This window comes from Dendropsophus ebraccatus, chromosome 4 (genome assembly GCF_027789765.1).
Source record: "Dendropsophus ebraccatus isolate aDenEbr1 chromosome 4, aDenEbr1.pat, whole genome shotgun sequence".
Lineage (NCBI taxonomy): Eukaryota > Metazoa > Chordata > Amphibia > Anura > Hylidae > Dendropsophus > Dendropsophus ebraccatus.
In genome coordinates, this window is record NC_091457.1 from 141894580 (window position 1) to 141918794 (window position 24215).

General features: G+C 49.6%; 1 protein-coding gene across 3 annotated transcripts in view; it reads right to left on the reverse strand.

Moving 5' to 3' along the window:
- Window positions 1-10157: 10157 nt before the first annotated feature.
- KCNJ4 (potassium inwardly rectifying channel subfamily J member 4) overlaps window positions 10158-24215 on the reverse strand; it is a 30023-nt gene continuing 15965 nt past the window's right edge. For 2 of the 3 annotated variants that reach the window (XM_069968897.1, XM_069968898.1), the window contains exon 2: window positions 10158-11725. In XM_069968897.1, coding sequence (XP_069824998.1) covers window positions 10426-11725 — 1300 coding nt within the window. In that variant the 3' untranslated portion in view covers window positions 10158-10425. Of the gene's footprint in view, window positions 11726-22201; window positions 22240-24215 lie in introns of those variants that run through there. The other variant, XM_069968899.1, reaches the window with a different exon arrangement.

Genomic DNA, 24215 nt, shown 5'->3' on the forward strand with positions numbered 1-24215 from the left:
CGTCACTGCTGAGGATCGGAGACCGTGGTCGGCACGTGACATGTGAGTATAGCGCACCACACTTCCGGGTACACGGGTGGGGGTGGTGGGACACGGGGAAGGGGGCCATTCACAGACATAACATACATTACAAAGTTGTATAACTTTGTAATGTGTGTTATTCTGTGAATAATTTTTTAGCGCCGGACAACCCCTTTAAAAGCAACTCTGTACCTATAATCTGCCCCCCCCCCCCAGACCGCTTTTACCTTCAGATAGCTGCTTCTAAACCAAGATCTGTCCTGGCGTCTATTGGCAGGTGATGCAGTTATTGTACTAAAAAACAACTTGTAAACTTGCAGCCCTGTGTCAAATTGGCATGGCCTAGAGCAGTGTTTCTCAACCTGCGGTACGCATACCCCAGGGGGTACGCGCCGCAGGCTGAGGGGGTACGCCGGGAGGTGGGGGAAAAAAATATTTTGGGTGCCGGGACACTGCTATCACCCAGCAATGTCCCGGCACCTGTCCCCGCCGCTGCTCTCACATCCTTCCCCCAGCAGCAACCTCACCAGCTTTCTGTACAGGACATGGTGAGGCTGCTGGGGGAAGGATGAAGTCCGAGGATACAAACCAGCAGCCTCTCAACTCACTGTCTCTGAGGCCCTGCTGGTCCGGCCGCCTGCGGGGACATCAGCCTGCATCTCCTCTCCGCCGGGTCACCTCAGGCAGCCTGTTCGGGATTCGTCCCCAGGCTGCCGCATATCCTGCTGGAGCCCCCGGCTGGACGCTGCAACCCGATCCGGGAGCCTCACGCTCTTCCCCCGCGGCTCCCGGATCGGGTTGCAGCGTCCAGCCGGGGGCTCCAGGAGGATATGCGGCAGCCTGGGGGCGAATCCCGAACAGGCTGCCTGAGGTGACCCGGCGGAGAGGAGAGGAGATGCGGCAGTGGCAGGCTGATGTCCCCGCAGGCGGCCGGACCAGCAGGGCCTCAGAGACAGTGAGTTGCGAGGGGGTAGTGGTGCTACCCTGCCCGCGGCTCCTGAAGTAGATTGTGGACCAGGATATGGGGCGCCCCCCATGTCCACCTGCCGCCGCTTCTCCCCGGTCTCCCCTACGGCTGACGCTGCTTCTCTCCGGTCAATCAGTGGTTTGTAGACCGGAAGATGGGGCCCCCCTCGTCCTACGGTTGACGCTGCTGCCTGTGGAAGTGGGGTGCCCCATCTCCCGGTCCACAATCCACTGCAGCAGAAGCCCCCAGCGCACCACTACATCATCACCTCTCTCCCCCCTCCACCTCCTCTCTACCCCCATCATCACCTCTCTCCCCCCTCCACCTCCTCTCTACCCCCATCATCACCTCTCTCCCCCCTCCACCTCCTCTCTACCCCCATCATCACCTCTCTCCCCCCTCCACCTCCTCTCTACCCCCATCATCACCTCTCTCCCCCCTCCACCTCCTCTCTACCCCCATCATCACCTCTCTCCCCCTCCACCTCCTCTCTACCCCCATCATCACCTCTCTCCCCCCTCCACCTCCTCTCTACCCCCATCATCACCTCTCTCCCCCCTCCACCTCCTTTCTACCCCCATCATCACCTCTCTCCCCCCTCCACCTCCTCTCTACCCCCATCATCACCTCTCTACCCCCATAATCACCTCTCTCCCCCCTCCACCTCTTTTCCCTCCATAATCACCTCTCTCCCCCTCCACCTCCTTTCTACCCTCATCATCACCTCTCTCCCCCCTCCACCTTCTCTCTACCCCCATCATCACCTCTCTACCCCCATCATCACCTATGAACCCCCATCATCACCTCTGTACCCCCATAATCACCTCTCTCCCCCTCCACCTCCTCTCTACCCCCATCATCACCTCTCTCCCCCCTCCACCTCTTTTCCCTCCATAATCACCTCTCTCCCCCTCCACCTCCTTTCTACCCTCATCATCACCTCTCTCCCCCCTCCACCTTCTCTCTACCCCCATCATCACCTCTCTACCCCCATCATCACCTATGAACCCCCATCATCACCTCTGTACCCCCATAATCACCTCTCTCCCCCTCCACCTCCTCTCTACCCCCATCATCACCTCTCTACCCCCATCATCACCTCTCTACCCCCTCCACCTCCTCTGTACCCCCATCATCACCTCTCTACCCCCATCATCACCTCTCTACCCCCATCATCACCTCTCTACCCCATCATCACCTCTCTACCCCCATCATCACCTCTCTACCCCCATAATCACCTCTCTCCCCCCTCCACCTCCTCTCTACCCTCATCATCACCTCTGTACCCCCTCCACCTCATCTCTACCCCCATCATCACCTCTCTACCCCCATCATCACCTCTCTACCCCATCTTAACCTCTGTACCCCCATCATCACCTCTCTCCCCCCTCCACCTCCTCTGTACCCCCATCATCACCTCTTACCCCCCCTCCACCTCCTCTCTACCCCCATCATCACCTCTCTACCCCCATCATCACCTCTGTCCCCCCTCCACTTCCTCTCTACCCCCATTATTACCTCTGTACCCCCATCATCACCTCTCTACCCCCATCATCACCTCCCTACCCCCATCATCTCCTCTGTACCCCCATCATCTCCTCTGTACCCCCATCATCTCCTCTGTACCCCCTCCACCTCCTCCCTACCCCCACCACCTCCTCTCACCCCTCATCACCCATCACCTTCTCTCACCCCCATCACCGCTCTCCTCCTCTGTCCTCCTCTCTCCCCTGTCTTCCTCTCCCCCCTTCACCTCCTCTCTCTTCCTCTCCCTTCTTCACCTCCTCTCTCCCCTGTCTTCCTCTCCCCCATCACCTCCTCTCTCCCCCGTCTTCCTCTCCCCATCACCTCCTCTCTCCCCCGTCTTCCTCTCCCCATCACCTCCTCTCTCCCCTGTCTTCCTCTCCCCCATTCACCTCGTCTCTCTTCCTCTCTCCCCTTCACCTCCTCTCTCTTCCTCTCCCTTCTTTACCTCCTCTCTCTTCCTCTCCCTTCTTCACCTCCTCTCTCTTCCTCTCCCTTCTTCGCCTCCTCTCTCTTCCTCTTCCATTTCACCTCCTCTCTCTTCCTCTCCCCCCTTCACCTTCTCTCTCTTCCACTCCCCCTTCACCTCCTCTATCCTCCTCTTTCCTTCTTTTTCCCCTCAGACCTTACTCTCCCCTTAATCTCCTTGTGGCTCAGAGGCTGGAGAAGAGAGGAAGACCCCTCCCCCCCATGGGCGGATAAGGTGAGTATGAATTTTTTTTGTTTGTTGGGGCAGGAGGGGGAGGGTGTAGAATGGTGGGCATTACTATGGGGGCAGGGCAGGAGGCATTATTACTATATGGAGGGTCATGGAAGGGGATATTATTTTTAATGAGGGATCCTAAATACAGGGATAACCCACACACCTACTCACTTTACAGCGCATTACACCAAACAGCGGAATTATTACTGTATGGGAGCCTATAGGTAGGAAAAAGGGAGGGAAGTTAAAGGAAAACTGTGATGCCTAAGATGTTTGGCAGGTTCTCTGGCAAGAGGTAAATTGTAGCTGCAAGAAATCATCATGGTGGTCTGGGCCAGATGGAGAGGAAAAGGAAAAGTGATATACGGCTACATGGGGAGGTATCTGGCTATAGAAGGAGGTATCTTAACTACATGGGGAGATGTCTGGCTGCAAGGGGGTAGGTATCTGGCTACATAGGGGAGGAGGTATCTGACTACATGGGGAGGTATCTGACTACATGGGGGAGGTATCTGACTACATAGGGGGAGGTATCTGACTACATGGGGAGATATCTGACTACATGGGGGAGGTATCTGGCTACATGGGGGAGGTGTCTGACTACATGGGGAGATATCTGACTACATGGGGAGGTATCTGACTACGTAGGGGGAGGTATCTGGCTACATGGGGGAGGTGTCTGACTACATGGGGAGATATCTGACTACATGGGGAGATATCTGGCTACATGGGGGAGAGATATCTGGCTACATGGGGGAGAGATATCTGGCTACATGGGGGAGAGGTATCTGGCTACATGGGGGAGAGGTATCTGGCTACATGGGGGAGAGGTATCTGGCTACATGGGGGAGGTATCTGGCTACATGGGGGAGGTATCTGACTACATTGCAGAGGTATCTGGCTACATAGGGAGGTATCTGACTACATGGGAGGAAGTATTTGGCTACATGGGGGAGGTATCTGACTACATGGGGAGGAGGTATCTGGCTACATGGGGGGATATCTTGCTACATATAAGGGGTATCTGGCTACATAGGGAAAATATCTGGCTACATAGAAGAAGGCCTCTTGACTACATGGGGGAGGTATCTGACTACATGGGGGAGATATCTGGCTACATAGAAGAAGGCCTCTTGACTACATGGGGGGAGGTATCTGGCTCCAGGGGGACATATCCATCTCTGTGGGATATATCCCACCTGCTTCTCTGGCACCCGGTTTACTGACAGCCTGCTCAGCCAATCAGTGCACAGTCCCACCGTAGCCACTGATTGGATGAGTGGGCTGTCAGTGAGCTGGGAGCCAGAGAAGCAGGTGGGAGTACAGGGAGGTAAGTATGATCTGTTAAGGGCCGGCAGCTAATTAGGTAAATAGGCAGCGGCTACATTCTCGCAGCAGATTGAAAATCCTCTGTGAGAATGCAGAGCCATAGGCCATAACAGTAAAGAGTATCGCAGTGGATTTTGCTGTGAAACGTACATGTAAATCTACCCTGGGCAATGTTATTAATGGATGGCATCGTTGGGGGTACTCGGCTGGAGCATCTTGTCGCATGGGGGTACTTGGCCTGAAAAGGTTGAGAAACACTGGCCTAGAGGGTCTGTGCCCTAGGCCTACAACTCCTCTATGTCCCTCCTCCCTGCCCTCTTCATCATGAGGAACACCCCTGGGCAGGATTTCTGTCAGTGTTCAGACAAGTGATTAGGAGAAATCCTGCCTGGGGCATTCCTAATGATGAGGAGGATGGGGAGGAGGAACAGAGAGGCAAACCTAGGGTATAGACACTCTAGGCCACGCCAATTTGACACAGGGCTGCAAGTTTAAGGTTACAAACCCACTTGCCGGATCTGCAGCGAGTCTCCTTGCTGCGTTTTTGCAGCGAGACTCGCTGCAGATCCTGGCCCTATACTTTCAATAGCAGAGAAACTCGCAGCAGGGATGTACATCCCTGCTGCGATTTTGTCTGCAGCCCGCCCCATTAACCCCCCGGCCGCCGGACATTATACATTACCGGGTCCCCGTTCCTGCTTGCTTTGGGGCTCCCGGTGTTTTCGCAGGGCAGCGCACTGATTGGCCGGGCGGAACGTGCCGGGAGCCGCTGAAGCAAGCAGGAGCCGGGATCAGGTAATGTATATCGCCCCCAGCCGCACGATCGCCCCCAGCCCCGCAGCCCCCGACCGCACCATCGCCCGCAGCCCCCGGCCGCACCATCGCCCCCAGCCCTGCAGCCCCCGACCTCACGATCGCCCCCAGCATCGCAGCCCCCGGCCGCACGATCGCCCCCAGCGGGCGATCGTGCAGCCGGGGGCTGCGGGGCTGCGGGCGATCATGCGGCCGGGGGCTGCAGAGCTGCGGGCGATCGTGCGGCCGGGGGCTGCGGGCGATGGTGCGGTCGGGGGCTGCGGGGCTGCAGGCGATCGTGCGGCCGGGGGCTGGGGGGCTGCAGGCGATCGTGCAGCCGGGGGCTGGGGGGCTGCAGGCGATCGTGCGGCCGGGGGCTGCGGGGCTGGGGGCGATCGTGCGTCCGGGGGCTGCGGGGCTGGGGGCGATCGTGCGGCCGGGGGCTGCGGGGCGATCGGGGCTGCAGGGGGGCGGGCAGGATATACATTACCAGGTCCCCGCTCCTGCTTGCTTCGGCGGCTCCCGGCACGTTCCGCCCGGCCAATCAGTGCGCTGCCCCGCCGCAGCGCACTGATTGGCCAGGCGGGCCGTGAAGACACCGGGAGCCCCGAAGCAAGCAGGAATGGGGACCCGGTAATGTATAATGTCCGGCGGCCGGGGGGTTAATGGGGCAGGCTGCAGACAAAATCGCAGCAGGGATGTACATCCCTGCTGCGAGTTTCTCTGCTATTGAAAGTATAGGGCCAGGATCTGCAGCGAGTCTCGCTGCAAAAACGCAGCAAGGAGACTCGCTGCAGATCCGGCAAGTGGGTTTGTAACCTAAAAGTTGTTTTTTAGGACAATAACTGCATCACCTGCCGAATGGACCACAGGACAGATCTTGGATTAAAAGCAGCTATCTGATGGTACAAGCGGTTTGGGGGGGGGGGGGGGTCACATTGGGGGTACAGAGTCGCTTTAAGATAACAGGATACAGAAGTAGCATAAAGAAACAATAGGTTTTGTACTGCAATGCATATTCTTTCGGCAGACTAAATACTGTCATCACAGAAATTAGATAACGAATATATCTACCTGAAGCTGATATTTATCATAGAGGAAATCATATGTTACTAAGAAAGAGTCACCGCTTACTGTTTTTACCTCAGACGGCTCTTTTGGATCTAATTGAAGCTTTTACAATGAAGCTCCAAAGAGTATTTAAAGTGAAACTCCGGATAGATTTTTGTATTCAGTAAAGTAGAGCTAAAAGAGTCATTTACCATTCAGGGTCATTTATGAACTCTGGGAACATTAATACACTATTCCCGGTGAGTCAGAAGTCTCAGGACATGCTTTTATTTCAGAAATGATAGGGAAAGGGGCATATCTGATACCACACCAAGTGATGGGTGAGAAAGAACATGGCCACCATCTTGAAAGACACCATATTGGATTAAGGGCAAGTTTTTTCTTCTGGGAGGGTGGTCATGTAGCATATTAATAAAGACCAGAATTATCTCCGAAATCGATTAGATTTGCTTGTGGGTCAAACGTTCATGACAAATGAATCCAGCGCCTTCAGCTCTGTGTTCAGCACCGGGGACAGCTCTACCTGCTCTTTGTGCATGATGCATGCAGGAGACCATAAGTGTAGGAAGTGATGTGTTATACCAGTGTTCCCCAACTCCAGTCCTCAAGGACCACCAACAGGTCATGTTTTGAGGATTTCCCACTCAAAGAACACCTGTGGCAATACCTGATGCACTGACTAAATCTATCATCTGTGAAATACTAAGGAAATCCTCAAAACATGACCTGTTGATGGTCCTTGAGAGCTGGAGTTGAGGAAATCCGTTATATAGAGCCTAGTAAACCACAGCAGCAGTGGTTATTGTCTGTGGTGTTGGGCATCTATAGCGTACAAAGTAACTTGCATTTAATTGACCAACATGAAAGTGTTAAAGAGGTATTCGGGTTAGGTAAAATACATGTTGAATCATCCCCCCTCCTGGAGACTAACAATTCATTCCATACTTGTTATTATCTATTCAATCTCCTTCCCCCAGTTTTGAACTGCTGCTTTCTGTTGAAGACACAGGAAACTGTGTGTGAGCTGTTTTTTTCATCTCCACTTAAATCTCCTTCCTCCCCCCTTACTTCCGAGACAGCTCATGTAAAGAGTCCCTTACCTGCTGTTTCTCCTCGCTGTAATGATGGGAGGGTTAATAACGGTGAGGTCACCAACAACTTGACCTCAGATTAACCCTCCCAGCATTACAGAGTGCAGAGACAGACAGCCAGGGACACAGTTTCCATGAGCCATCTTGAAAGGAAGGGTGGAGGAGGGAGATTGGAGTGGGGATGGAGAGTAGCTCACATGCAGTTTTCTGTGTCTTTAACAGAAAGCAGCAGCTCAGAGCTGGGGAAAGGAGACAGAGCAAGATTAACAGAATACCCCTTAATGGCCTTCATATATTAAATTAACCAAGTAGGCATATTTTAGCCATTATAAGCATTTTTCCAGATCTTCACTAAAAAATTCTTTAGATTGCAGCGTGTGGCTAAGAAACAAAGTGTTACTGTATTACTAACAGAACATGATAAAGTAAAATGTAAAATGTTGCCAAGGAACAGTTAAAGTGTCCCTGTCGTTATAACTTTCAAAATCTAAATCAGCAGTAGATGTGATGTAAAGCAAGTTTGCAATTTACATTCATTATTTATTTTCTTTTTTAGTTATCACGAAAAACACGGCACTTCCAGTTTTCTGACTGTTTTTTTTTCTCTGTACTGGCTGGAATTCCTGTGTTTTAGTCTGTTTTTTTACAACCAGCACAAGTCAGACTGGACCTGGATTTTTGATAAGTTCAGCTTTGTTTTACAGCATGATAACAACAACAACAACAAAAAATAATGAATGTAAATTGCAAACTTGCTTTATTTCACATATACTGTTGATTTAGCTTTTGAAAGTTATAACAACAGGTGCACTTTAAGAAAGTTATAAATGTTGCATGGGAACCGTGGGAAGTGTAAAGATGGAAGTACTTTTTAAAGAGGGTATCTCACAATCGGCCACTATCCAGCCAAGTACTGGAAACATATTGTTTTCGCATAAAGAGGTTGTCCCACTATTAGAAGTTATCCCCAAATCCCCAATCCACAGGATAGTGGATAACTGCCTTATGGACGGGGTCCTACCACAATCTCAATAAAAGGGATTCAAGGATGGAGCAGCAGTCACATGTTTGCAATACCGCTCCATTCATTCTCTTAGGTAGTGCCACACTTACAGTACACTGCTTAACTATCTCCAGCAGCTGTCATAGAGAATGCAAGAGTGGGAGTCATGCATGAGGAACTAGGACCCGTTTTAACAAGAGACGTGGCTCTGTTCCTTAGATTACAGGGGGACCCAGAGGGTGGACCCCCCTGTGATCATACAGTTAGCTACCTTCTAATATGATTCCGTTAGAATCAATGGAGCCGCGTCATAGAGGGGAGGGAATTCCCTCCCACTGGGGGCAGCCCAGCCTGCCTCCAGTGCTTGAGCACAGGCTGGTAACCGTAGATAGAACAGCGCCATACATGGGAACCGGGCCGCTGTTCGAAAAACGGACCACGGCACCGCCTTGCCCGTCACAGCGCTGTTCTATCCCTGTGTCAGGTTAAAGAGGATGTACCTGATGGTGCATCCTCTTTAAAGCATTGCTGTCACACAGACATGTCAAAACTTTTGATCAGTTGGGTATTCAGTCCCCCACGGCCACGAGATCTGAGATCACTTTACTCCCTGGCTCGCTGCTCTGCCCATCTTGTTCCAGGAGTCAAGTTCCTGCATAGTGATAGAGACCTGCAAACTGACGTGCATGGTTGCAACAGTCCCGATTTTGTCTGGACTGTCCCGATTTTGAGGAGACAGTCCCGGCAAAACCATGTCTCGGGTATGTCCCAGGAAGCTCTGCCCCGTGCCGGCGCAAGTGACATCACTCATGCAGAGCTGGGAGAGGAATCACTGGGGGACTAGAGGAACCATACAGGTGAGTATATATATATTTTTTTAATTACAGATGAAGGGGGTAGTAGTATGATGATGGAGGGGAAGGAGGGTGAAGGAGGTAGTTGTATGATGATGGAGGGGCAGGAGGATGAAGGGCGTAGTAGTATGATGGAGGGGCAGGAGGATGAAGAAGGTAGAAGTATGATGATGGAAGGTCAGGAGGATGAAGGGGGGAATAGTATGATGATGCAGGGGCAGGAGGATGAAGGGGTTGTAGTATGATTATGGAGGGGCAGGAGGATGAAGTGGGTAGTAGTATGATGATATTGGGTGCAGCTGCATCATATGGGCTCAAACTACCAGTATATACAGTCAGTCAGTAGAGTGCTATCCCTGGGCCACATGCTGTATGCTGCTCATTAGGGCACTTACTAGGTATTTTTTCTAGGTTCTTGGCCTCCAGTTCCTTCACTCTGCTTGCTGGACTCGTCCTCTCTTTACTGGGTGTTCCTTTGGAGCATCATGTGACCACCATCATGAAGTTTTACGCTACAATTTTTATAACCCTCTGGGCTCCATGTCCTCTTATGCATCCTTACTATGTGAATGTGCATGCGTGTTCCTTGCTTAGGGTAAGCATGCGCAGTCACGCAGCAAAGAGAGATGGCGCTCCGCAATAGTAAAATAACTGTACTGTACCACGCATGCAATAAATCTCTATAAATATAAATTTCTTTATGCCCTTTCAATAAATAGCTGAAAAAAAATCTCTGTATACAAACATATATTATTTGGAAGAGCACAGGTTAAAGGTTTATTTTTCATTTGTGTCTGTACAAAATATTTCTATACATTGAATATACCCGACCTTTTTTCCTCTGTCCCCTATAAGTAATGTCTCTGTCTCAAGAAAGAAATGGCAAATAAGCTCAATTTACAGAGCATAAGAGCATACGTATTGACCAGAAAAGTCAACGTCTTTCCATCAAAATATATGTTGCAAAAGGTCTTTAGTTTTAAAAGGTTATAGAGTCTTCAGACGCACAAAGTATAACTACACTATAACCCTGATAGGTAGCCATAGGAAATCATTGCCACTCCTTGCCATCATATGGCCGATTCTCTTCTGTATGAAATATTATCTAGTGCCATGGTAGCCTGGAGGCGATCTAGTTCTAGATGACTTCCCATAACATGGATGACCCCTTCATCAGGACCACCGACAGCTTCTTCATCCTCATCCTCCTCCTGACTTAGTAGAGCCAGTTCGTTTTCATAGCAGAAGGCGCTTGGGGAAGGTAAAGCAGTGATGCGACTTTCGTGCAGTTCGCGGGCGCTGCACACCGGGGTACCTGGCACCTGGTATGTTTTATGAAAGTGAGAATAGTCGACTTTGTAATGATTCTTTTCCTCGAATACAACTGGCTCAAACCTATGTCCCCAACGAATCTCACTTGCTAGGTATGAGCTGCGAGCTTGCGTTGTCATAGCCGTAGCCTCAACCATCCCTTCCAAAATGACGACAATCTCAAAGTCTTCCCCCTCCAGCTGCTCCTTCCCCATTGAGTATAAGGGACTCTCCTCGTCAATCTCATGGACTATAATTATGGGGGAAACAAGAAATATTCGATCCAGTCCACTATCATACCCCACATTCAGGTCCTGTTGATTCACAGGTAAGTACTCACCCTCTTGGGTGACATAGGGTCGGATGAGTTGTGCTCTTACATGGGCTTCTACAATGTGACTTTTACGCAGATTACCAACCCTCCACATTAGGCAGAGTTTACCATCCCTTAGGGCAATTACAGCGTGATGACTGAAGAGCAGTGTTTGAGCCCGTTTTTTGGGTCGAGCCATTTTGGCCATAATTGTTCCAATCATAAAAGAGTCAATGAGGCAGCCAAGGATTGATTGTGCCACTACGGCTAGTATGGCTAAAGGGCACTCATCAGTAACACATCGGAATCCATAGCCTATAGTGGTTTGTGTCTCTACAGAGAAAAGAAAAGCTTCCACAAAGCTGTTCACGTGCATTAGGCATGGTTTTGGTGGACCTGATCTTCCGGCAGGAATTGCGCCAGCACCTAAATCCCCATGGAGGAAAGCAATAAACCAGAAGAGGAAGGCAAAGAAAAGCCAGGAAGCTAAGAAAGCGGCAGAAAAGATGAGCAGCATGTAGCGCCAACGGGTGTCCACACATGTGGTGAAGATGTCAGCCATGTAGCGCTGTGATTTGTTGCTAAGGTTTGCAAAGTAGACGTTACATTGACCATTCTTTTTTACAAATCGATTACGTCGTTTCCGTCTTGAATGAGGATGGTGGAGCGAGGAGGCCCAGTGACCATTAAGGCCCATAGCTGGCATGCGGAGGCCTTCCTCATCTGTTGACACAATGCTGTACCTACTGTAAAAGACAGAGAGAGTTACTTCAATTAGTTTATACTGTGTTTAAAGAATACAGTAAGTAGTACTTTTTCTAAAAGAAGAACTCTGTCTGAATCTTAAAAATCCAGTGCTGGCAGGGTGGGAACTTAATGAAAATGGTATACTCACCTGTCCCCATACCACTGCAGCACACCCGCGTCCTGTCAGCCTCTGGTCTCCTGTTTTCCTGCAGTTCCTGTGTCATTACGACCCATGTCCCGCCTCAGGCAGTGATTGGCTGAGCAGTCATGACCGCACCAGCAGATCCAGGAGGCCGGTAGGAAGCTGTGAGTGGTGCAGCAGGGGCACGGGGACAGGTAAGTAGCAATTCTTTATTATGTTCCTGCCCTGCCCCGTCCCCTTTTATTTTTGGTGAGAGTTCTCCGTTAAATGTAATTTCTTAAAGTGCTACAACTTTTGTATTGATTTCAATAGTTTTATTTTCAGTACAGTTTTTATTTAAGCCTTTTAGTCACCTCACAGTGATATGGTGGTTGAAACCATATTATGGCATATTCACATGATACGGCATTAATGTCATACAGGTGGAGGCCCTTTACCTTACAGGGGTATTCTCACCTCAACTAATATAGTTTAAAGTTGTAGAAAATGTATTATTGCCAATACATTTATTTCCCTCTCGCTCTTCCCTCTACTTGTTGATAGCTTGTTGTCTAGGTTACCAACCACCAGTATGCTCTAAAAGCAGTGGACTGCCTGGTGTGTGTATGTATATAGTATTAATGTAGATGTATTAAGATTACACACATAAGACACACATATAAGACATAAGACAGTGTATAGTGATGTCAACAATAGAAGAGAAAGAGCAGCATATCAGGAGAAGGAGGCAAGTTTGCTAAATGGTTTTGCAAAAATATTTTTTACTTGACAAGTCCTACAATATACAGTATAACTATATAGTATAGATAAGAATACCTCCTCAATCTTGTAGGACTCATGAAGTTAAATATTTTTACATTCATTTGGCAAACTTACCTCCTTCTCCTAACAGGCCGCTCATTTCCTTACATTGTTGACAGCTCATTCTCACTGCTCTCTATAAGCAGTGGTCTGGCTAATGTGTATATAGCTATAGGGGGAGATTTATGAAAGGGTGTAAAATATACACTGGTGTAAACTTTCCATAGCAACCAATCACAGCTCAGCTATCAGCTCTTGTAAAATAAAAGTGGAGCTGTCATTGGTTGCTGTGAGCAGTTTATACCACTGTCTGTTTGACACCCTTTGATAAACCTGGGCCATAAAATACAGTGGTACCTTGGTTTAAGAGTAACTTGGATTAAGAGCTTTTTGCAAGAAGAGCTCAGAGTTTTTCAAAATTGTAACCTGGTTTAAGAGCATTGCTTTGGTGTAAGAGCTCCCTGTACTGGGTGGGAGCATGAGTGGGGGAGCAGCAAGGTCTGCACAGGGTGGTCTACAGCCCTGTACTCTAACCCAGCAAGTCTCCCTCACCTTCCAAATCATGGCAGATCCACTTCAGGCTGGGTCTTGCATCTGGGGACAGGACTGTGGAGGTAATCTGTTCATAGCCGTAAACCCTCTCTCCCCGAACAGAGAGTGCTGCATTTATGTACCCACATCTGTCCTGATCATTCCTTCATACTCCCCACAGTCTGTCAGCCCTTGTGTTTCCCATCCTCTTCATTTCTGCTATAATGTGCCTGCACTTACACTTAGCTATACACACTGCTTCTATAATGTGCCTACACTCACACTCAGCTATACACACTGCTTCTGTAATGTGCCTGCACTCACACTCAGCTATACACACTGCTTCTATAATGTGCCTTCACTCACACTCAGCTATACACACTGCTGCTATAATGTGCCTGCACTTAGACTCAGCCATTCAAACTGCTGTATATAAGTTTCCGTCACTGTCCTCCTGCACAGCTCTTTGATTCTCACTTCCTGATTGGTCCATGCTGAACACACACCCTTCCCCACTGCTGTCATGTGACCACACAGACCTCTGACAGCAGCCCTGCTTCTCTATTCTAGCCTGTTGTATTACGCTACTGCATTATGGGAATCTGCATCTCCATTCTGTATTCACAAACTGCTGCTGTTTTTTCAGGCTTATACTATACTGTAACTGTTTCTCATTGATTGTTTCATCTGTTCTACATGTTATTCAAAATAAAAAAAAATATTATTTTGGGGTGTGGAACCAATTGTCTGCATATCAGTGATTTCTTATGGGAAATTTTGCTTTGGTTTAAGAGTGGATTTGGATTACCAGCAAAGTCCTGGAACGAATTATGCTCGTAATCCAAGGCACCACTGTATATACATCAAAACGCCAGCAGCCAGATGCTAGCTGGAGGTCAATGGATGTTTATGACCTGGCATTTTTTGAGTGGCATTTTTATCTCCTTTCTGGAGTTTTTGAGGCTCTTTGGCAATTTTTTCCCATAGACTTTTATGGGGGCAAGCATTGGCTGTGGTGATGGCAAATTTCCCTCAGCGCTTTCACGTAGGCCTCAGAAAAGCAGGCTGTCCACTCCACCCAGAGAATACAGGGCTCAATGGACTGTATTCTTACCCGGCAGATGTAAAAAGAGTGCACCTCAGATTATACTGTCCAGAGAGACAGGGGGCTTGTAAATAACACATAACAAATTCAACAGCAGAATGGCAGATGATTTCTCTATATATATAGCTAGCTGGCCTGATCCACATCCCTGGCCTGCTGGCTTGGGCCGGGAACCCTAAGGGGAGGCTGGTCTGACAAGTCTTGAACCCCACTTCACAGAAGACTAAATCAATGATAATAATAGCCCTGCTTTTAGAGCCAACTGTTCTTTTTTTTGGGGCCCAGCAGCAGTGGGCCCTCCAACGCTAGCCCCCTTGAACTCGACTACTGTACACTAGGTAGCCCTTAACCTTTTGCCTGCCAAGGCCATAGAGAGGTCACAGCGTAGCCAGAGGGTCACGGATAAAACATGAATATGTTTATTCCTCTATCTTCAGATACAATGTTTCAGCGGATACAACCGCCTTTAACAATGCTTGGCAGAATAAACATATCCACATACTATCCATGACCCTCTGGCTACGCCTTGACCTCTCTTTGTGCTGCAATTGTAGTTGGGATGGGGATCCCCATGATATCACCAGGCGGAATAGAGGTGCCCAGTGCTTTAAAGTGACACTGTCACCCCCTTTTATGCATTCTGGCATCTCTACACAGGGGTAATGGGTAAATTTAGCAGTTTTCACACCTTATTTTATATCATACGTCATGGTGCTTGTTTAAGTAAAAAGTCATCTTTTATGAACTGTAGATTGTGTTAAGTGGGCGGGGCCTCACGGCAGTAGCACCACATAGCCCCGCCCACAACACCACCGTTGGCACCGCCCCCTTGGCGGCCATTGGTGGGCTGACCAAGAGGGGGTGGGGCCTAGACCTTTAGGCTAGCCAGTTTCAATGGTTGGTGAGGGGGCAGGGCCAACGGTGGCGTTGTGGGTGGGGTTAAGTGGCGCTAATGCGGTGAGGCCCCGCCCACTTAACATAATCTGCAGTTGATAAAAGATGACTTTTTACTTGAACAAGCACCATGACGTATGATATAAAATAAGGTATGAAAACCGCTAAATTTACCCTTTACACCTGTGTAGAGATGTCAGAATGCCCAAAGGGGGTGACAGTGTCACTTTAAGGTTAATTATCTAGCGATGCGTGCAGCTAACAATTTATAGGGGCTCTGTCTTTAGGCCTTATTACACCTTACTTGGCCGATAACAGACCATTCAGGCCAATAATTGTTTAGTGTAATAGCGCATGTTGAAAGACAACAAGATCGGCTGATGGTGGTCTTTCAACATACTAAACCTACTACGTGTTATAGGAGCGGGGGCAGCAGACCGCCCCTGACTTTAATCTAATCCTTAAGGCCCTATTCCACGGAACGATTATCGTCCGTATTCGGACGATAATCGTCCCGTGGAATAGAGTACAACGATCACCTGACATCGTTCATGTTGGCTGATCTTTGCAGTCGCTTGTTTTTGAACATGTTGAAAAACAAGCGACTGATACAGCAGACGCTGCTGTATCCTATGGGCTGCCCGGACGATCAGCGATCACCCGGGCAGCCCCCCCGCAGCTCTCCGCCGCCCCCTCCCGCTCGCTGCTGCCGCGTTGAATAGCTCTCAGCGCTCGTTTGCTCCTCTAAACGACCCGTGAAATAGGAGCTTTAGATCGTTTGGGCTGTCTGTGAGTGGCAGCAAGCAGAGAAGTGTAAATATGAGCACTTTCTCATTTAATCCTCCCTCTGTGCCTAAAGCCCCTATTACACGGGGCGACGGCTGTCAGCGCTCGTTTGTTCCTTATTCCGCGCTCACTGCCGGTGCTGTTACATGCGTCGGCAGCGAGCGGGTGAGTGCAGAGGAGGCCGCAGGGAGTTGCGGGGGGCTTCCCGGGTGATCGCTAGATCGTCCAGACAGCCCATAGCAGATAGCAGAGGTCTGCTGCCGCCGCTCCTACCCCACGGAGTGGCGGCAGCAGATCGCTGCTATATTAGTCGATTGTCTTTCAACATGTTGAAAGACAAACGACTGCAACGATCAGTCGACATTGTTCATGTCGGCTGATCGTTATGTTCTATTACATAGGAAGATTATCGGGCCTTAAGGGTCCTTTTACACGGCAAGGACACAAATGAACACCAGTCAGCGAGATGGGCACTTGCTTAGAGTGCCTTTACGAACACAAACAATCGCTCTACTGGGTGTGAACAATGGCTGTACTGGGCGCGGCCATTAACATTCGTTGTTATTGGCTGCACGTCTCTTGTTAAAGAGATGTGCATCCAATAGCGATATAATTTATTGGCGCACAAAAGATGCAATCAGCTGTTGAGTGCCCATTTTCCCATTTTTCGGCTGATCACTGACACTTTTACATGACTTGGCCTTTCTTTTACTTTGTGACCTACTCGCTCCCACCATACACAAGCAATTATCAGTCAAATCATTCAATGCATTGCATTGCAGTCAGTTGAATCGTGGCAATAACGGACGTTTTTTTAAAATAGCAAAAGTGTACGCCTTTTCTCTATTTTTAACATTGTGTGAACATAGCCTAATGCAGCACAACTTATACAGTCATGACCAAAAGTTTTGAGAATGACACAAATATTATATTTTCACATGATCTGCTGCCCTCTGGTTTTTATGTGTTTGTCAGATGTTTTTATCACATACAGAAATACAATTGCAATCATATTATGAGTAAAAAAAAGCTTATATTGACAGTTAGAATGAGTTAATGCAGCAAGTCAATATTTGCAGTATTGACCCTTCTTCTTCAGGACCTCTGCAATACTCCCTGGCATGCTCTCAATCAACTTCTGGACCAAATCCTGACTGATAGCAGTCCATTCTTGCACAATCAATGCTTGCATTTTGTCAGAATTTGTTGGTTTTTGTTTGTCCATCCGTCTCTTGATGATTGCCCACAAGTTCTCAATGGGATTAAAGGGGTTATCCAGCGCTACAAAAACATGGACGGCCTCTTTCCCTCTACTGTTGTCTCCAGTTCAGGTGCGGTTTGCAATTAAGCTACATTTACTTCAATGGAACTGAGTTTCAAAACCCCACCCAAACTGGAGACAACAGTAGGGGGAAAGTGGCCATGTTTTTGTAGCGCTGGATAACCCCTTTAAGATCTGGGGAGTTTCCAGGCCATGGACCCAAAATCTCTATGTTTTGTTCCTTGAGCCATTTAGTTATCACCTTTGCTTTATGGCAAGGTGCTCCATCATGCTGGAAAAGGCATTGTTGATCGCCAAACTGCTCTTGGACGGTTGGGAGAAGTAGCTCTTGGAGGACATTCTGGTACCATTCTTTATTCATGGCTGTGTTTTTAGGCAAGACTGTGAGAGAGCCGATTCCCTTGGCTGGGAAGCAACCCCACACATGAATGGTTTCAGGATGCTTTACAATTGGCATGAGACAGGACTGGTGGTAGCGCTCACTTCGTCTTCTCCGAATAAGCTGTTTTCCAGATGTCCCAAAAAATCGGAAAGGGCATTCATCAGAGAAAATGACTTTACCCCAGTCCTCAGCAGTCAACTCCCTGTACCTTTTGCAGAATGTCAGTCTGTCCCTGTTGTTTTTTCTGGAGAGAAGTGGCTTCTTTGCTGCCCTCCTTGAGACCAGGCCTTGCTCCAAGAGTCTCCACCTCACAGTGTGTGCAGATGCACTCACACCTGCCTGCTGCCATTCCTGAGCAAGCTCTGCACTGCTGGTAGCCCGATCCCGCAGCTGAAACACTTTTAAGAGATGGTCCTGGCGCTTGCTGGTCTTTCTTGGGCGCCCTGGAGCCTTTTTGGCAACAATGGAAGCTCTATCCTTGAAGTTCTTGATGATGCGATAGATTGTTGACTGAGGTGCAATCTTTGTAGCTGCAATACTCTTCCCTGTTAGGCCATTTTTGTGCAGTGCAATGATGACTGCACATGTTTCTTTAGAGATAACCATGGTTAACAGAAGAGAAACAATGATGCCAAGCACCAGCTTCCTTTTAAAGTGTCAATTGGTGTCATTCATACTTAATCATGACAGATTGATCTCCAGCCCTGTTCTCATCAACACCCACACCTGTGTTAATGGAGCAATCACTGAAACAATGTTAGCTGGTCCTTTTAAGGCAGGGCTGCAATGATGTTGAAATGTGTTTTGGGGGATAAAGTTCATTTTATAGGCAAAAAATGACTTTGCAAGTAATTGCTGTTAAGATGATCACTCTTTATAACATTCTGGAGTATATGCAAATTGCCATTTTAAAAACTGAAGCAGTAGACTTTGTAAAAATAAATATTTGTATCATTCTCAAAACTTTTGGCCATGACTGTAATCAACAATGGATACTTTTATTATAGCACAGGAAAAACACAATAAAAACAATTAAAAACAAAAGCAAACATATAGCATCACAACAATAAAGTATGCTAAAAATTCTGTTCAAGTAGCTGTTCTCAGCCACCTACATCCCTGATAAGGGAGAGAGGTATATGCGTGATCACAAGTATATACAGGTCATGATAATCTATAAAGATACTGACAACAATAAACTACATATTACAACCCAACCTATATACAAAACGGTGCACAATAAGGTACAACATACAACCTGCACCACAGAAGTACAGAACGGACAGAGGTGGAGAACTGGCCCAACGTGTTTTGTTGCTCTATGCAACTTCGTCAGGAGCTCAGGTTGGGCAGTAATATGTACTGTAGTTTATTATTGTCAGTGTCTTTATAGATTATCATAGCTTGTAGTTGTACCTACCTGTGATCACGCATATACCTCTCTCACTTATCAGGGATGTAGGTGGCTGAGAACAGCTACTTGGACAGAGATGTTAGAACACTTTATTGTTGTGATGCTATATGTTTGTTCTTGTTCAGTATACGAACAATCGTAATTACGATTGAACGATTTGTACATACACAGAAAGATTAGCGAACGGTTAGGAAACGATTAACAATGATTTTATGTTCAGCTCAAAAGATGCGATCAACGTCATTTACGTTAGTGGTTTGATCGTTGCCTGCATACACATGGAAAGATTATCGCTGAAGTTCTAACAGTACAGCTATTTTTCGCACGATAATCTTTCCATGTAATAGGGCCCTAAAATCTCTACAAAGGAACATTAGACATGTAAGAAAAGTCCAGACTATATTATACAATCCCAAGCAGGCATGGACTGGCCCAAAAGGGAACCAGGCTATTCCCAAACGGCTAGCGAGCCCAGGCCATGTTACAGCATTTTGCTGTTATATACAGTATATGTCACAGCAATACCGCCATGATTAGCCATAAACTTGTCTTCAGCCTTCTAGCTCTTGCGGCTGCAAAGTGGCCGTACTACAAACACTGCCTGCATGATAGGGTCCGTGCGGGCAGATCTAAGTACTGCAGAAGTAAGGAGGTAATAGTGGAAGCACGGAAAGAGGGGGAAGGGGAAGGCCCTGATCAGCAGTATATAAAGGGGCAGTAGTGTATATGGAGGAAGGCAGTATTATAAACTAGGGGAGCTCTGGGCAGCAGTATATGTGAGGGGTGGGCCCTGAGCAGCACTATATGTGAGGAGTGGGCCCTGAGCAGCACTATATGTGAGGGGTGGGCCCTGAGCAGCATTATATGTGAGAGGTGGGCCCTGAGCAGCACTACATGTGAGGGGTTGGCCCTGAGCAGCACTGTATGTGAGGAGTGGGTCCTGAGCAGCATTATATGTGAGGAGTGGGCCCTGAGAAGCACTATATGTCAGGGGTGGGCCCTGAGCAGCACTATATGTGAGGGGTGGGCCCTGAGCAGCACTATATGTGAGGGGTTGGCCCTGAGCAGCACTATATGTGAGGGGTGGGCCCTGAGCAGCACTATATGTGAGGAGTGGGCCCTGAGCAGCATTATATGTGAGGGGTGGGCCCTGAGCAGCACTATATGTGAGGGGTGGGCCCTGAGCAGCACTATATGTGAGGGGTTGGCCCTGAGCAGCACTATATGTGAGGGGTGGGCCTGAGCAGCACTATATGTGAGGGGTGGGCCCTGAGCAGCACTATATGTGAGGGGTGGGCCCTGAGCAGCACTATATGTGAGGGGTGGGCCCTGAGCAGCACTATATGTGAGGAGTGGGTCCTGAGCAGCACTATATGTGAGGGGTGGGCCCTGAGCAGCTTTATATGTGAGAGGTGGGCCCTGAGAAGCACTATATGTGAGGGGTGGGCCCTGAGCAGCACTATATGTGAGGAGTGGGCCCTGAGCAGCACTATATGTGAGGAGTGGGCCCTGAGCAGCACTATATGTGAGGGGTGGGCCCTGAGCAGCACTATATGTGAGGGGTGGGCCCTGAGAAGCACTATATGTGAGGGGTGGGCCCTGAGCAGCACTATATGTGAGGAGTGGGTCCTGAGCAGAATTATATGTGAGGGGTGGGCCCTGAGAAGCACTATATGTGAGGGGTGGGCCCTGAGCAGCACTATATGTGAGGAGTGGGCCCTGAGCAGAATTATATGTGAGGGGTGGGCCCTGAGAAGCACTATATGTGAGGGGTGGGCTCTGAGAAGCACTATATGTGAGGGGTGGGCCCTGAGCAGCACTATATGTGAGGAGTGGGCCCTGAGGAGCACTATATGTGAGGAGTGGGCCCTGAGCAGAACTATATGTGAGGGGTGGGCCCGGAGAAGCACTATATGTGAGGGGTGGGCCCTGAGAAGCACTATATGTGAGGGGTGGGCCCTGAGCAGCACTATATGTGAGGAGTGGGCCCTGAGCAGAATTATATGTGAGGGGTGGGCCCTGAGAAGCACTATATGTGAGGGGTGGGCCCTGAGCAGCACTATATGTGAGGAGTGGGCCCTGAGGAGCACTATATGTGAGGAGTGGGCCCTGAGCAGAACTATATGTGAGGGGTGGGCCCGGAGAAGCACTATATGTGAGGGGTGGGCCCTGAGAAGCACTATATGTGAGGGGTGGGCCCTGAGCAGCACTATATGTGAGGGGTGGGCCCTGAGCAGCACTATATGTGAGGAGTGGGTCCTGAGCAGAATTATATGTGAGGGGTGGGCCCTGAGAAGCACTATATGTGAGGGGTGGGCCCTGAGCAGCACTATATGTGAGGAGTGGGCCCTGAGCAGAATTATATGTGAGGGGTGGGCCCTGAGAAGCACTATATGTGAGGGGTGGGCTCTGAGAAGCACTATATGTGAGGGGTGGGCCCTGAGCAGCACTATATGTGAGGAGTGGGCCCTGAGCAGCACTATATGTGAGGGGTGGGCCCTGAGCAGCACTATATGTGAGGAGTGGGCCCTGAGGAGCACTATATGTGAGGAGTGGGCCCTGAGCAGAACTATATGTGAGGGGTGGGCCCGGAGAAGCACTATATGTGAGGGGTGGGCCCTGAGAAGCACTATATGTGAGGGGTGGGCCCTGAGCAGCACTATATGTGAGGAGTGGGCCCTGAGCAGAATTATATGTGAGGGGTGGGCCCTGAGAAGCACTATATGTGAGGGGTGGGCCCTGAGCAGCACTATATGTGAGGAGTGGGCCCTGAGGAGCACTATATGTGAGGAGTGGGCCCTGAGCAGAACTATATGTGAGGGGTGGGCCCTGAGCAGCACTATATGTGAGGGGTGGGCCCTGAGCAGCACTATATGTGAGGAGTGGGCCCTGAACAGAATTATATGTGAGGGGTGGGCCCTGAGAAGCACTATATGTGAGGGGTGGGCCCTGAGAAGCACTATATGTGAGGAGTGGGCCCTGAGCAGGGCCGGCCTTAGGGTAGATGGCGCCCTGTGCAGAATATTCTTTTGGCGCCCCCCCCTCCCGGCTGATTGTAGCCCATCCCAAGCCTATCTCTTGGAGATACACACTGTATGTACTGCTTACACAGACAGATACAGTCACATATACACATACAGACACACGGGGGAGGTTCATCAAACATGGTGTAAAGTGAAACTGGCTCAGTTTCCCCTAGCAACCAATCAGATTCCACCTTTCATTCCTCACAGACTCTTTGGTTGCTAGGGGCAACTGAGCCAGTTTCACTTTACACCATGTTTGATGAATCTCTCCCACAGTGTATATACTGCTTACACAGACACATACAGACACACAGTATATATATCCTGCAAACACAGACACACATACAGTCACATATACACATACACACCACACATACCCACCACTGCCGCACAGGAGCATGCTGGGAGTTGTTGTCCTACCACACAGAGCCACACAGGAGCATGCTGGGAGTTGTTGTCCTACCACACAGAGCCACACAGGAGCATACTGGGAGTTGTTGTCCTACCACACAGAGCCACACAGGATCATGCTGGGAGTTGTTGTCCTACCACACAGAGCCACACAGGAGCATACTGGGAGTTGTTGTCCTACCACACAGAGCCACACAGGATCATGCTGGGAGTTGTTGTCCTACCACACAGAGCCACACAGGAGCATACTGGGAGTTGTTGTCCTACCACACAGAGCCACACAGGATCATGCTGGGAGTTGTTGTCCTACCACACAGAGCCACACAGGAGCATGCTGGGAGTTGTTGTCCTACCACACAGAGCCACACAGGATCATGCTGGGAGTTGTTGTCCTACCACACAGAGCCACACAGGAGCATGCTGGGAGTTGTTGTCCTACCACACAGGGGCATGCTGGGAGATGTCCTACCACACAGAGCCACACAGGAGTATGCTGGGAGTTGTTGTCCTACCACACAGAGCCACACAGGAGTATGCTGGGAGTTGTTGTCCCACCACACAGAGCCACACAGGAGTATGCTGGGAGTTGTTGTCCCACCACACAGAGCCACACAGGAGTATGCTGGGAGTTGTTGTCCTACCACACAGGAGTATGCTGGGAGATGTCCTACCACACAGAGCCACACAGGAGCATGCTGGGAGTTGTTGTCCTACCACACAGAGCCACACAGGAGTATGCTGGGAGTTGTCCTACCACACAGAGCCACACAGGAATATGCTGGGAGTTGTTGTCCTACCACACAGAGCCACACAGGAGTATGCTGGGAGTTGTTGTCCTACCACACAGAGCCTTACAGGAGCATGCTGGGAGTTGTTGTCCTACCACACAGACCCACATAGGAGTATGCTGGGAGTTGCTGTCCCACCACACAGAGCCACACAGGATTATGCTGGGAGTTGTTGTCCTACCACACAGAGCCAAATAGGAGTATGCTGGGAGTTGTTGTCCTACCACACAGAGCCACATAGGAGTATGCTGGGAGTTGTTGTCCTACCACACAGAGCCACATAGGAGTATGCTGGGAGTTGCTGTCCCACCACACAGAGCCACATAGGAGTATGCTGGGAGTTGTCCTACCACACAGAGCCACATAGGAGTATGCTGGGAGTTGTTGTCCTACCACACAGGGGCATGCTGGGAGTTGTTGTCCTACCACACAGAGCACTAACACACACAGAGCACACACAAACTCCACTAACACACACAGACAGAGATAGATATACTCACAGTCACACTGCAGTAGTGGAGGATGTCTCTGCCCATGAGGAGAAGCAGGTAGAGCCGAGGATCACACTGCTGATGTCTCCGTCGGGGGAGGGGTTATGGGCCTCTGTGAGCTGGGAGACGCTGTGGGGGGCGGGGGATGGGGGGCCAAGCTGCAGTCACATGTCCGGGGAGAAGAGCTTCCTCGGCTGCTGTGCTGAGGCAGGGGACGGATATATGGCCTCAGGGGGATGCAGGTGGCGCCCCCCTCCTGCCGGGAGTGCACAGCGCCCTGTGCGGCCGCACTGCTCGCACACCCCTAAGGCCGGCCCTGGCCCTGAGCAGCACTATATGTGAGGAGTGGGCCCTGAGCAGCACTATATGTGAGGGGTGGGCCCTGAGGAGCACTATATGTGAGGAGTGGGCCCTGAGCAGAACTATATGTGAGGGG